Source organism: Varanus komodoensis, unplaced genomic scaffold (assembly GCF_004798865.1).
Source record: "Varanus komodoensis strain SLA01 unplaced genomic scaffold, ASM479886v1 scaffold2, whole genome shotgun sequence".
NCBI lineage: Eukaryota > Metazoa > Chordata > Lepidosauria > Squamata > Varanidae > Varanus > Varanus komodoensis.
In genome coordinates this window covers 39,637,336-39,650,641 of record NW_025335568.1, presented here as the reverse complement: position 1 = coordinate 39,650,641, position 13,306 = coordinate 39,637,336, and the positions used below count along the sequence as shown (strand labels likewise).

General features: G+C 40.5%; 1 protein-coding gene across 1 annotated transcript in view; it reads left to right on the top strand.

The window, feature by feature from the left end:
* The window catches only part of ITGBL1 (integrin subunit beta like 1), a 164,535-nt gene that overhangs the window by 64,384 nt on the left and 86,845 nt on the right, over window positions 1-13,306 (top strand). The window contains exons 3-5 of the mRNA XM_044429398.1: window positions 5,590-5,736; window positions 6,459-6,581; window positions 8,805-8,945. Coding sequence (XP_044285333.1) covers window positions 5,590-5,736; window positions 6,459-6,581; window positions 8,805-8,945 — 411 coding nt within the window. The remainder of the gene's footprint in view (window positions 1-5,589; window positions 5,737-6,458; window positions 6,582-8,804; window positions 8,946-13,306) is intronic.

The following is a 13,306-nucleotide window of genomic DNA, read 5'->3' as shown; positions in this document are numbered from 1 at the left end:
CTCTATCATGTCTCCCCTTACTCACTTTTTCCTAAGCTGAACAATCCCAGCTGTTGTAGCCTCTCCTCATAGGGGAGCTGCTCCAGCCCCTAATCATTTTTGTCGCCCTCCTTTGTACTGTTCATTCTAAATTAGCATCTATCCTCATAAATTAGTACATGCAAAATTCATGAATATTCTGACATCCTCTTCCATCCTTCTTTTTGCTGATACGTTTACTCTTTCCTTGGCCACTCTTTGTCAGAGATCCCTTCCATCTTGGTGGTTTTTCATTTTAAGAAAGAGTTGCACAAGCAGAGGCAATTCTTAAGCAAGACAGAGGTGATGGGTTGCCATGGGGATGCCAGGCAATGTTGTAATTTGAGTTCCTGTAGTTTTGGAGTTGCTGACAGTGGATTCAGACCACACTCAAGGACTGAATGCAGGCTGAGTGTGAGTTGTTATGGAACCATGGGTGTTGGTTGGAAAGTGGGCTATTTTGTTGCCTGAGCTCAGTCAAGATAAACCCTAGTGAGCAACCTGTAGTTCACAACCCAACAAGAACCTGCAGGTTCTCTTCTGGGGTTGTTTGTGGTTAAGCCCAGCTGGGCTCAGTAAAGGCAATAGCCCTGTTACTTCCACAACAACCCACAGTTCAGTGACAACCCACACTCAACCAATACTCAACCTCTGAGTGTGGGTTATTGTGTTGTCTGAGCCCAGTTACAAAGAGATCTGACTTGTTCTCTGCTTGAAGTGGAAGGTGCTGGCTGCCATCTGATGGGGGAAGCCATGGACCCTGGAGTGCACTTCTCCATGGATGCTCAAGGATTATATGTGGGCAAAACAAAACACAAAACAAAATATCATGAATAGTATACAACACTAGTAAGCTCCCCAGGGAAGTTATTGTAACAGAAATCAGAGACAGGGAAAGCATGGAAGCCCTGAAACATCTAACACAGAAAGAACTAAGGTGTGACTTGTAAGCTAGAGTTTGTAAGCTTAGAGCTGCAGCCCTAGAGCAAATCCAAATATTGCTGTTTGCATATAAATCATATTAAAACCAAAGGGCAAAGGTTAGTCATGATGAACAGAAAGTGTTTTCATTTCTGTGAAACTCAAGAGCAATGGACATCCTTTTGACTGGAATTTTTTAATTGGTCCTCCTTACAAAAAGCAAATGTGTGCAAAGCAGAGCCTTTACAGTCAGTTCTGATGCAAATCCTGCCCTGGGAAAAAATGGTGTGATTAACATGAAGAACACTGAGGCAAACTTGCTTCCTGGGATGCACAGCAGCTTGGCAGGACTGGGAGGAGTTTCAACAGGACCACAGTAGGATAGGAAACACTTCATCTCCCCTCTCATGTATTGCTGTCCAGATTCCGTCCCCTTCCCCTGGAGCTATTTGTTAAATGAGAAAAGGCATATATGGTAAATACATACAAGCATTTAGTGTATCATCTATCTTGCCGCTGCGTTATTTTGTAATTATTGTTTCGAATGAACTCATGAGACCAATCCAAGCTGACAGCTGTGTAAGTGGTAGGGATGTTTGTACATTAGATATATGTGTGTGTCTCTCTCTGTGTATACATATATTCCTAGCTTTTGTGTAATAATGTATTTTGATTAATGCTTATCTCCATTGACTGTGACGGATTAAGGCTGCCTGACCACCAGCTAAAGGGGATTATGAAGGCTAGGCTGCTAAGCTGGTGTATAAGAAGCAAGGGAAAAATGTCTTTCACACTTTTGTTGGAGCTTCTTTCCTTTATCTAGAGAGATCGAGCTATGAATTCACCAGGGGAGACTGGAAGAGAAGAAGGCTAAATTGCAGTATTTTTTATCGCATTAAAAAAAGATAAGTGAGGGATTTATTTATTTATTTATTTATTTAATAGAAGAACAAATGCTTATCTTCATGGACCAGTAAAGATCAGGGCATTGACCACCAGCAAAGGAGGAAAAGAAAAGAGCAACTTGAGCCTGCTATAAAAAGCTTCTATACACCAGAAAAGCTCCTGTAGTCAGTTTAGAATGATAGAACTGGGAGGAAACGCATTAATAATCTTGCCTAAGCCCCTGCTTGGTGCAGGTTCTGTGTTTGCTATATGCGGAGGACAGGTAGATCTGGTGGTAAATGGATCATTTGTTTAAAAACTGCCAAAGGCTTGTTTTGAAAAGAAGCATTCTAGTGTTTGGAATTAAATATTTCTTAAGTTTGAAGCCTGAATGCAATACTTGGGTGATTTGGGAAAATTAAAGAAAACACAAATAAGTCATAAAATCTTACCAGAGACAGTTGACTTATGCAGGCAGAATGGGGAAGGCCAGCCTGTCATTTCCCAGCTGCCTCCCAAACAACCCAGGCCTTCAGAGGGCTGGGCAATGCCAGCAATGCCCAGCATCTTCCCTCCTCTCCTTTCTTGCCCTTCATGTCAGCAGCACGGAGGATGTTCTGAGCCTGCATGATAGCTGCCAATAGTCAAATCCTTCCCCCTGGCTCTTACCCCGTAATATGTTTATATGTGTGCATGTTTCTGGATGGGCAGTACCTGGCGCACATTACTATGTGTTGCAGAAACGGCTTTTTTCAGGGGCAACGTGAGCACAGCCTTCATGAAAGCTGGGAGTGCTCAGGAGCACACCCTGGTGATCAGCCAGAGGGAAAGAATCGCCCTGGCTGTTTCTTGTGCTTGTAAAAGTAGATGGCTGGTGGGGCCACCCGCAGGGCAGCCGTACAGGACAGAAAAGAGTTCTTTCGGGCATGTTAAGTGGAACATGAAAATTGGTGGCCATTTCCAGACCCATTCAGGACACAAACAGAGGACATTTTTTTGGAGTGAGGTGCAGAGTAGCAGCATCTGTGTGGTTCTTCTCACTGTCCATCCCCCGCCCCCAAACACAATACTGGTTTTAGTCCAGGAGATAAAGTGTGTGTGTGAGATGAGGAAAGCAGTGTTAGCAAGCAGTTGAGGGTATTTCTAATTGAGAGGAGCAGTTAGTAGCTTTCTACTCCTCAGTTTCGCTGTGGACTTTCTTCCCCAGTGTGCCAGGGTAGGAGAAAGACCATGGCTTTCAGCAGCTCAGCTGGCTTGCAGGCAGGTCCTGCTCTTGAACAGCTTGGCATGCTGGACTGGAGAGCTTGCTGGGCTGGCCACGGTTCCACAGAAGAGAGTCGGTCTGAATGTCAGGCGGGTCAGTGCGTTCATGGGTGGGATCCAAGCAATCTGGGCATGGAAAAGGAGGTCAGTCGCTAGTTTTGCTGTGGCTAGGTCTCTGGGCTTTGTCACCAACTTTCAGCCTGGGCAATATCACAGGGTTGTTTGGTTAAAAACGTGGAGGAGGGCTTTACAAGCCACCTTGGGTTCCTCGCAAGAGGCAAAAAACATAACCGAATAGTCATTCATCATCACTACCGCCACCGCCACCGCCACCGCCACCACCACCACTTCCTGTGCTTCATGCTGAGGAGGGCAGCCCCAGAGCCTCACACAGCATGGAAGCCCAGTGATGCAGACTGGGAGAAGCAGAGCAGGCAGCCCTGTTCTCCCTGTCCAGATCATGGGGTTTCTGCCCCAGGTGGGAAGCTGGGGTCCCCTTTAACTCCCCACACAGCACAGAATCTCAATCATCTGGGCAAGAAGACAGAGGTTCGTCTTTTTCACTGTGCTCCAATAGCTGAGTTTCTGTGTTGTGTGATGAGGAAAGGATGCAGATATCACCCTTCCCACCACCATATAGTACACAAGCTAAAAGTGTGTATGTGTGATTGTGTTGTAGGCTTTCAAACCATGGGTTAATGGTGGCTCCCTGTATATTTTTTTAAAAAGCATTTGACTATGCAGTAGTGGGATATTCATATTTAAAAAAAACACAATGTCTGGTACTGTGTATCCTTCGATATTTTTACTTATGATGCAGTAGGATCTTGCACAGTTTTTTAAAAATGTATTTTCATATAAGTATGGTCCTTATATATTTTTTAAAAATTAGTTCCCATTGCTATGGCTTCCTGCATATTTATCACAATCAAGGTATGTGGTTAGGGGGCATTACTTTTTCCCCCTAAAAATACATTTCTAGTGCTGTAGGCTCTCATACATGTTTTCAGATCAATGTATGGTGTGTGGCGTTCTTGTATACTGAAAAAAATATTGATTTTGGTGCTGTGTATCCTTGAATATTTTCAAAAAGCAACTTTGATGCAGTGGGATGTGGCCTTTTTAAATAAAAGCAACATTTATCCTCTATTTTACAGGATAGAAGGCTTTGTATGTTTTTAAAAAAAAAAACAGTTTCTGGTGTGGTGGATCCCTGCATATATTTTTCACACTTTCAGAACTTTGTCCTGTGTTCCAAAGGTTGCTTTTATGTGTGGTTCTGAGAATATAATGTCCTGTTTTAATTACCATATTTGTCATTGTTAGTACATTTCGGGATTTGTGTGTGTATGTGAGTGAAAGGCAGAGCTGTCTGTATGTTTTGTAAAGGGTTCTTGTTGGCTTCCCAAGCAATCTACTCTCTTTGACACATGCAAAGAGATGCCCAAACTTCCTCATGTCCAGTCCAATCCTTCTGTGTAATCTGGAGTGTTGTACTGTGCTGGTTTGAAACCTATGAAACCAAAGTATCTGTTTATTATTGTTGTTGTCATCATGGTTATCTCTATATCCCACCATTTTTCCTCTTATAAGAACTCAAGGTAGCTTACATTTAGGTGACATGTAATATTCCATAAAATGGCTCTTCTCCATTTTGTCTCCACAACAGCAACAGCCCTGTGCGGTAGGCTAGACTGAACATCGGGGACTAGTCCAAACATCACCAGTGAGCTTCCTAGCTAAGTGTGCATTAGAACCCAATTTTCTGAGTCTCAGTCCAACACTCTAATCACCACGCCACACTGGCAGCGGTTTATAGAATATGTTGCTAGTTGCGAAGTCATGTCCGACCCTTCGTGACCCCATGGACAACATTCCTCCAGGCCTTCCTGTCCTCCACCATCCCCTGGAGTCCACTCAAGCTCACACCAGCTGCTTCAGTGACTCCATCTAGCCACCTCATCCTCTCCAGTCCCCTTCTTCTTTTGCCATCTATTGTTCCCAGCATTAGGCTCTTCTCCAGGGAGTCCTTCCTTCTCATTAGGTAGCCAAGTATTTGAGTTTCATCTTCAGTATCTGGCCTTCTAAAGAGCAGTCAGGGTTGATCTCCTCTAGGACTGACTGGTTTGATCTCCTTGCAGTCCAAGGGACTTGCAGGAGTATTCTCCAGCACCACAATTCAAAGGCCTCAAGACTTTTACAAAAAGAAAAGTTAGGATCCATTTAAATCCTAAGAAGCTGCCTTGCTTTTGAGTATGCATCCAGATTTTAAGGTATGCATTATTGTACCTACTCAAACCTTTTGAACAGTCCAACAATAAAATGAACATTGTCTTCATTTTTTTTGTTTAAAAGCATACCTTGATTCAGTACAATCTATTGATGTGAATAAGATATTGTCATTTATGATACGGAGCAAGCTTTTCTCTCTCTTTGTTGATGTTGAGGAAAATGGATTTAAAAACATGTATAAGGCTGGACATTCTTCCCTTACTAATCTAGGCCATGGAAAATGTGACTGTGGAAAGTGCAAGTGCGAAGAAGGCTGGTTCGGTGATGCTTGCCAGTACCCAGTGACCTGCAACCTCACCCGGAAGAAAAGTAATGAAATGTGCAAGAATTCTCAAGATATCATCTGTTCAAATGCAGGTGAGGTTTTTATTTTATTCTGATGGACTTACATAGCTATGCCTCTCAGAATATCTGTTAGGTGAGATTTTATTAGATAGGACCTAGGGAAAATGTCCAATGATGGAAACATGTTGAAAATCCAGCATGAGCACAGAGCATGAAAAAATTTGAATTACCATGTTCTTGTACGACTTCCAGACTTCTTTCTTCACTCCTCTCACTTAACACTAGAACCCACACGGGCATCCCATGAAGCCCAATGGCAGGAGAGGCAGGGCAGATGAAAGGGGGCACTTGAACCAACAGTGCATAGTCAGACTCTGGAATGCACCACTGCAACCTGCAGGAATGCCCACGACACTTCATGGCTTCAAGGGATGATTCCATAAATCATGGAAGACGAAACGATCAGTGGTTGGTAGTAGCTATGAAGGCTATCTATTGCAACCAGCATGAGAAACAGTGTGCCACTGTGTTCATTCTCGGCTTGTAGGATTCTCTGGGCATCTGTTTGGCAACGGTGGGAAGAAAATGCTGGGCTGAATTATGTGCATCTTCAGCCTGTTCAGGGACTCTCCTTATATTATATGCATGAAATAAATACTGGTTCAATACAATTCAGCACCAGATTAGGACTTGCCATCGCCTTAGTGCAAGGAGTTAACAGACTTTGATATTCCTTCCCACGCTCCGACCTATTCATACTTATTTCATGAAATCTTGGTTTCTGGTCTTCGCAGGAACATGCCATTGTGGCAGATGTAAATGTGACAATTTAGAAGGCAATGGATTGATTCATGGTAAATACTGTGAGTGTGATGACAGGGAATGCATAGATGAAGAAACAGGGGAGATGTGTACAGGTAAGTATATTTATAAGAATGGACTAGTCAAATGATCATTTTCCAGCATTTGGGAGGATATTTGGACAAAAGCAAAAATCCAAGGCATAGCAGTCGTACAGTTGGTTTAATTAGAACTTAACTGCAATCCCCTTAAGTGTTTTGGGCCAAGATGGTGAATCTTGCCACACAGATCCACCATTTTGTATTTGCAAAAGAAGAAATATCTCTGTAAATTTTGCCATATACTTTGTGATCAGAGTGGCGATTGTGAAACATGTGAAGAAATATTTTTAGGAGTGGTTTTGTTGGCTTGGAAGTTATATTAGTAAGAAATATTCAGTTTAGCCACTACAGAGAATAAAGCGTGTGGTGTTGCTCCAGGCCTTCAAGCAGCATGAACATCCTCCACTGAAGCAATTTGAGGATTACTACAGGGAAAATTAGTATGTTGGTATGTTCCAATCCATATCATGCCAGTACAAACTTGTATTCCCTTCCCTGCAGTCATTATTTTGAAAATGTTTATAGCTACATAGGCCCAGCAGAACACAGCGGCAGATCAGCCCATTCTTCCATTAGCCAGAATAATTCCTCCAATTACAATAAATGAGATTTCACACAGTCTTTAACTCATGGGTACACATGAGTCCTATGCAGTTCACGGAAGAATGTTTTATAGCCTACTGGAAAAAGTTAAAAGTGATCATTTGGGTCTAGTAAGGAGTATGGAAGTTGAAGGCAGAAGATCTAATATGAAATGAACCAGTTCCATTAAAAAAAAAAAGCTATATCCTTGAGTTTACAAGAGCTGAGCAGGATATTTTGGAGGGTTCTCATTCACACAGTCACGATAAGTCCAAGACAATTCAATGGCATTTAACAATAATGACCTATGGAGGCTTTCCCCATGAGCTGGAATGCCAGAAAATCTGCATTTTCTTGATTTTTGATAGTGATTAACATTTTAATATATTTCCTTGGCCAACCACTGCGGGTGATAAGTCATGATGTGCTATTGTGTTCTGCAATTATGAACCACTTCCCATAGGGTGGTTTGTTTGTGGACCACAAGCCAACCTCCCACCTATGGAGTGGCAGCTGTAACTCTCCCCCTCCTTCCAAGCAACCTGAGACAATGGCTTTCTAACTATAGCCTTCATTCAGTTAATGCAAGCCAATTAGACTGGCTTAAAAGTACACCAGAAGTGTACTGCAGAAGTTATTAACAAAAGAAACAGGCACAGTTAGAGTATTAGCTATTAAGGATGTGTGACTTATTGGTAAGAAGTTGATTTGAAACTGAATACCCCTTCTTCCTTCCAAACTTAAATAATCTACATGCATCTAAGGTGGATCATTTTGCTTCAGGACCAGTTGCAGGAGCACCTGACACTTCTCAGCTGGTCTGCCCTCTGCTGCCTTCTGAGCTAGGTGATGGTTGATTTTTCTCCTCCCCATTAGCAAGTTAACTTTGCTTTCCCATGGTGACTTCAGCTGAGTTGCTCTGGACTATTTTCTTGGCTTATCTCTGTATCCACTGACCTTGGTATTCCAGGTGCAAATTTTAACACTTTCTCCTTAACTTATCCTCCTACATTTCTAGAAGGCTCTTTTGCAGGAGAAATGAGCCCAGTTGTGACACATGACTTGCTTTAGGAAGGATGCATGTTGGGTGCTCATGTCATGTGACCAACAGTGTCACAAATGCAGGGAGCAGTGAGTTTGCTGCTTAGTAAGAATGGCAACTCTGTCTTGCTGCTCCTGCTAAGCTCACCCTAAACCTGGCAGGTGACAGCCACTCCACCAGTGCCCAAGTCTCATGGTGGAACAAACACTGTTAGCTTGCTGTCCTTTCATCTTTGTGGGTAATTTTTGCTCACCAACTGCTTGGCCTGTCAGGCACACTATGGGTTGTTCTGTGAACCGCCAATCCATGGTTGGTTATTAGCAAGGAGCTTAGCATAATGTACAGATGTGGCCATAGAAACTGGGTTTATTCAATTGTTGAGCATTTAGACTAACAACGCAACGAGATCATTGTGATTTTGGCACATTGTTTGGGGGGTTTTTAAAATAAGGTGCTGCAGATATTATGGTGGAACTGTTGTTAAAATGTTATCTCCTGTTGTTAAATGTCCACAATGGCTATTAGTCTTATTCATCCATGCTCAAAATCTTCCTTAAGAATGTATATCTGTATAAGGAAAAACGTTCCCTGTCAACATTTTGTTTTGGGTTAAGGCCATGGCAAGTGTTACTGTGGAAACTGTTACTGTGAGGCTGGTTGGCATGGCGATAAATGTGAGCTCCAGTGTGACATCACCCCATGGGAGATCAAGAAGAAGTGCACCTCTCCAGATGGCAAAATCTGCAGCAACAGAGGTGCGTATTCTGCAGATTGCATTCTATATTGACTTTTGAGCTGGGCTAAGTTACCTTTATATTAATCTTTTGCAATATTGCAATATCACATGCTATGGTGAAAATTAATGTCATTTATCCTTAGAAAATAGTTCTAAATGGTGAAGCCCTGAGCCTTTGCCAGGTTATTTTATTGAAATACTTTTATGTGAGCTATCAGTGATTCTGTGGCAGTTTGTAATGTTTTGGACCAGTAAAATACAACAAATATTGCAAAGAAGCCTCTGTGGCAGCAGAGGCCCTCCTCTGGGAACTCTCCGTGAAAGACATTAGGAGAGGGAGTACCCAGAGGAGGGCTTTCTCTGCGGTGGCGCACGGTCTATGGAATGCACTCCCCAGAGAGGTCCACCTGGCACCATCGTCAGGGCTTTTTTTGTCATAGAACACACCGGAACAGCGTTCTGGCACCATTTTTTGACAGATATTTCCAAGTGATTGTGAATTGCCCCGTTGGGATACCGCTTGGCTTGGAATCGGTCGTGTGGTCGCACGCCGAGTGCTTACTGCAGGCAGCGACCATTGTGTAAAAGTGCGACCCCAAGATGTGAGTTCTGGCACCTTTTTTTTTTATACAAAAAAGCACTGACCGTCATTATTTGTTTTTCACCACCAGGCTAGGACCTTTTTATTTAAACAATATTTTAATAACTTTTAATATCATCTATAGGTTTTAATTTGCAGCCAGCATGAATCTGGATTTCATTTGTATTGTGTTTATTTATTTTATGTAAGCCGTCCCGAGGCTATGTGATGGGACGGCATCCAAAAATTCTAAATAAATAAATAAATAAATAAATGGTACAAAGGTAGTGTGTGAGTGTCTGCGCACATGTGTGTTTATAAAATCACACAAATTTATTGACCATTACCATAACTGGTTTTAATCATTACAAAATGGGAGTCACCTAACCCAACATTTGACTCCAGATTCCAAAAGTGGGAGACTTTTTTTAAACCACACAACTATCATACATGGAAGTAAACCATTTTCATGGCAGTATTGCCACTTCCTCTGCATACATGATCAGCCTCAGGCTCATGTGCAGTTATAACAAATGTATATGCTACTATTGCTTATGTGACATTGCAGCAATTTCCATAATATTAGCCATAACTGTGTTTGGTTTCCATTTCAAAAGAAATTTACCAGGTTTGCTCTTCCATAACCTAGACATTAACTGACATGTTGCCTGCCACTGAAGTCCCTACATTTCCGAAGTTTCTGTTGCAGCTTTAAAAAATCTGCAAAACGTTTATGTTTTTAAAAATGCACAAATGCATATATTTGCATATAAAATACACAAGCATATTTTATTCAGTGGATGAAATGCATATATTTACAAACATGATCATAAAATGCATGCATTTGTAGAAATGCTTACCAAAATTAAGATTTCAAAAAGATACACCCCCAAATGTGTATATTTTTCTGGTAAGAACTGAAAACCTCAGTGAAATTGAGCACCACATTTTCAGCCATCTCTAATTGGTAATTTCTTTTGGGAGGTGTAGTCTGACACTCACGTTAAAGCCAAGACCTGAATGGAATCTAACCTTCTAATTGCATTCACAACATTAACATTGAAACCAGATAGGTTTCAGATCCGTTTTATCAGCCATACTCTGGAATGCTCTTCCAACTTAAACACGTAGGTCTAGACCACCTCTTTGCAGCTATACTACTGGCAAATGCAGGTATTGTTATTCTGGAATAAGGAAGAATTTAAACACACATTGCGTGTGTTCGCTGATAGCTGAAAGCCATTCTTATGCTGAATGCAAGCTCGTGATTATAAAGTCATCCCAAAATCAGCGTATGTTGGGTTCTTCTTAATGCAGTATGAAAAGCTTTATCAGAGAGGATAGGGGATTTTCATATTTTCAGGTAGTGGTCAATTCATCATCTGTAATACCATCACTTTGGTCAGCGAACGCTGTCTAATTATGTTTTGAATGGAGTGAGGCTTTCACTGCCCTAAGGCACAAGGTTCAAAATTTTGAGATTCCTGAATGGCAAACATTCAGAAGGCGTGCCATGCATCTCTTTTTAAAAAAATTCTTAATAGAAGTGAAGTACAGAAAGGAAGACAAATGTAAAGGAAAAATAAGCATGCCAAGGGATCTTACATAAATATAACATGTACATTCATAACCTGCACATTCCCTCCAAAGTCAAAACATTATATCTTTTTGTCAATTAGTACTTTGTTGATGCTCACAAAAAAGATAATTATAATTCTATAAATCGACAAATTTTCCAATCACTTCAAATCAATTATACATAATCAACAATATTTTTATGAGCTTCCCTTTGTTCTATATTAATTCAACTGCATATTTTATCATTAAATTCTTTAATCATTCCACTGTTTACATAATTAGTTAATTTTGCCATCACTGCATACTCAGCCAACTTATTTTTCAAACCTCACATTTTTGGACATTCTGCTGTTTTTTATTTAGAAGCGATTGTAATTCTTGCTGCAGTTGTCACATATTTAAATAACTCTGACATTCTTTGTAAATGTCTCTGGCATTATATTCAAAGGCATAGTCTTAGGACTCAAAGGAAACCATCCAACTCTTTATTGTGAAGTGGCCAGCTAAAATCTACTCCTGCTGGGGACACCCCCCCCCCCCGCCGCCAGTATTCTGCTTCTTCTGTGTATGATTATTCTTTTGCAGTAATTTAAAGTTTCAATTCAATACCAATAATATCTGTTTGGTACAGTTTAGGAAGAACAAAGTTCATAAATGGTATTGTATTAATGAACTGTGATGCCTGTTTTCATAAAACAAATATTCAACAGATCAATGGTTATTCCTTTGGGCATGGTGTAAAGTGATTAGAAGGAAGCAAAAGTGCACATATCAAAGAGCCATCTCTTTAGTACATCTCTACTGACAAAGCTTCACCACATTATGAGCATCTAATTTAGAAAACTCTCTCATCTTAATTACAGAGCAATTGAAAGCCTGGCTGAAAGATAGAAATAATGAAAGCTCATTTTATTTTAGTTTAACAGTATTTTGTTTTTAAAGACATGCTTCTGTAGTCCTGGAAACAATGAAGAAATAAATATTATCTGTCAAATTAGATCTTTTACTCATGTGATACAATCAGAAGTTTAATCGGGACTACCACAGCCCTTTTTAATTAGCAGAATAATTTGTCCTATCTATCCTTTTCCATGAAATGGCATGATTGATCCAGTTGATTCAACTCAGTACAATTGATTTTTTGAGGGGTGGAGTATTGGTTGATTTTATCTATACCTTTATGGTTGATTTTATCTATACCTAGCCATCTTGAGAGGTTCACAAGGGAGCAATATATGTGTTTATATGAACAAACACACATATTACAATACTTTACTTCTTTGGTAGGTAGTCAGTGAACTTATATTTCCAGGTGATTTTGATAGGGAACAAAGATTCCTGTGCACACACACAACCACTTCATCACATACAGAGAACATTCTCCAGTTCGCATTTCTGGCTGCAGCACCTTCCACCATATTCCCAAGAGTGCTTCTGGAAGTCCTGCTGAGAATTATTTGCATTTCTTATGCCCATGTTCAGGGGTCGGCAACCTTTAACACTCAAAGAGCCATTTGGACCCATTTCCCACAGAAAAGAAAACACCGGGAGCCGCAAAACCCGTTTGACATCTAAAATGAAGATAACACTGCATATATAGTTTTTTTACCTTTATGCTATATATAAAAAAACTATAGTGTGTTGCATTTATGAAATCAATGAACTACTACAGAGAAAACAAATTTTTATTTTTGCATGCAACAAAAACATTTTGAACTCTGAAAAAAAAGACGCTGGGTTGAAAGTTACTTTCAAATAAAACAGTCAATGTCTATCTGAGTCCTCCTCGTATTTATGAAATAAAAAGCCGAACTTACATTATCCACTAGCAGCAAACCAAACATGCCACCTGCAGCAAACCAAAAATGCCGTCTGCTTCTGTGTGCCCTCATCCTTTTATCACGTGGTGAAATATTGAACAAACATCCCTCTCCCAATGTAATGTTGCTGGAATTTTTATAAGAATTTTCTTAAAACAAAGAAGTAGATCTATATCTTCATTATGATTTAGCTGCAGCTCTTGTTCAGTCACTAAAAACTGTTATTTTTAATCTTACATTATAAACTAGTATGATTTCTTTCATATATTTTGAATAGGAGAACAGCTTCCTGCAGAGTCAAAGTCAGTGCTAAAGGGCTGCATTCATTAAACAGCAAACCCCATAAGTTCGTTAGCAGTAAAAGCAAATGAATCTACCCACATACCATTAAATGTTCAGTTT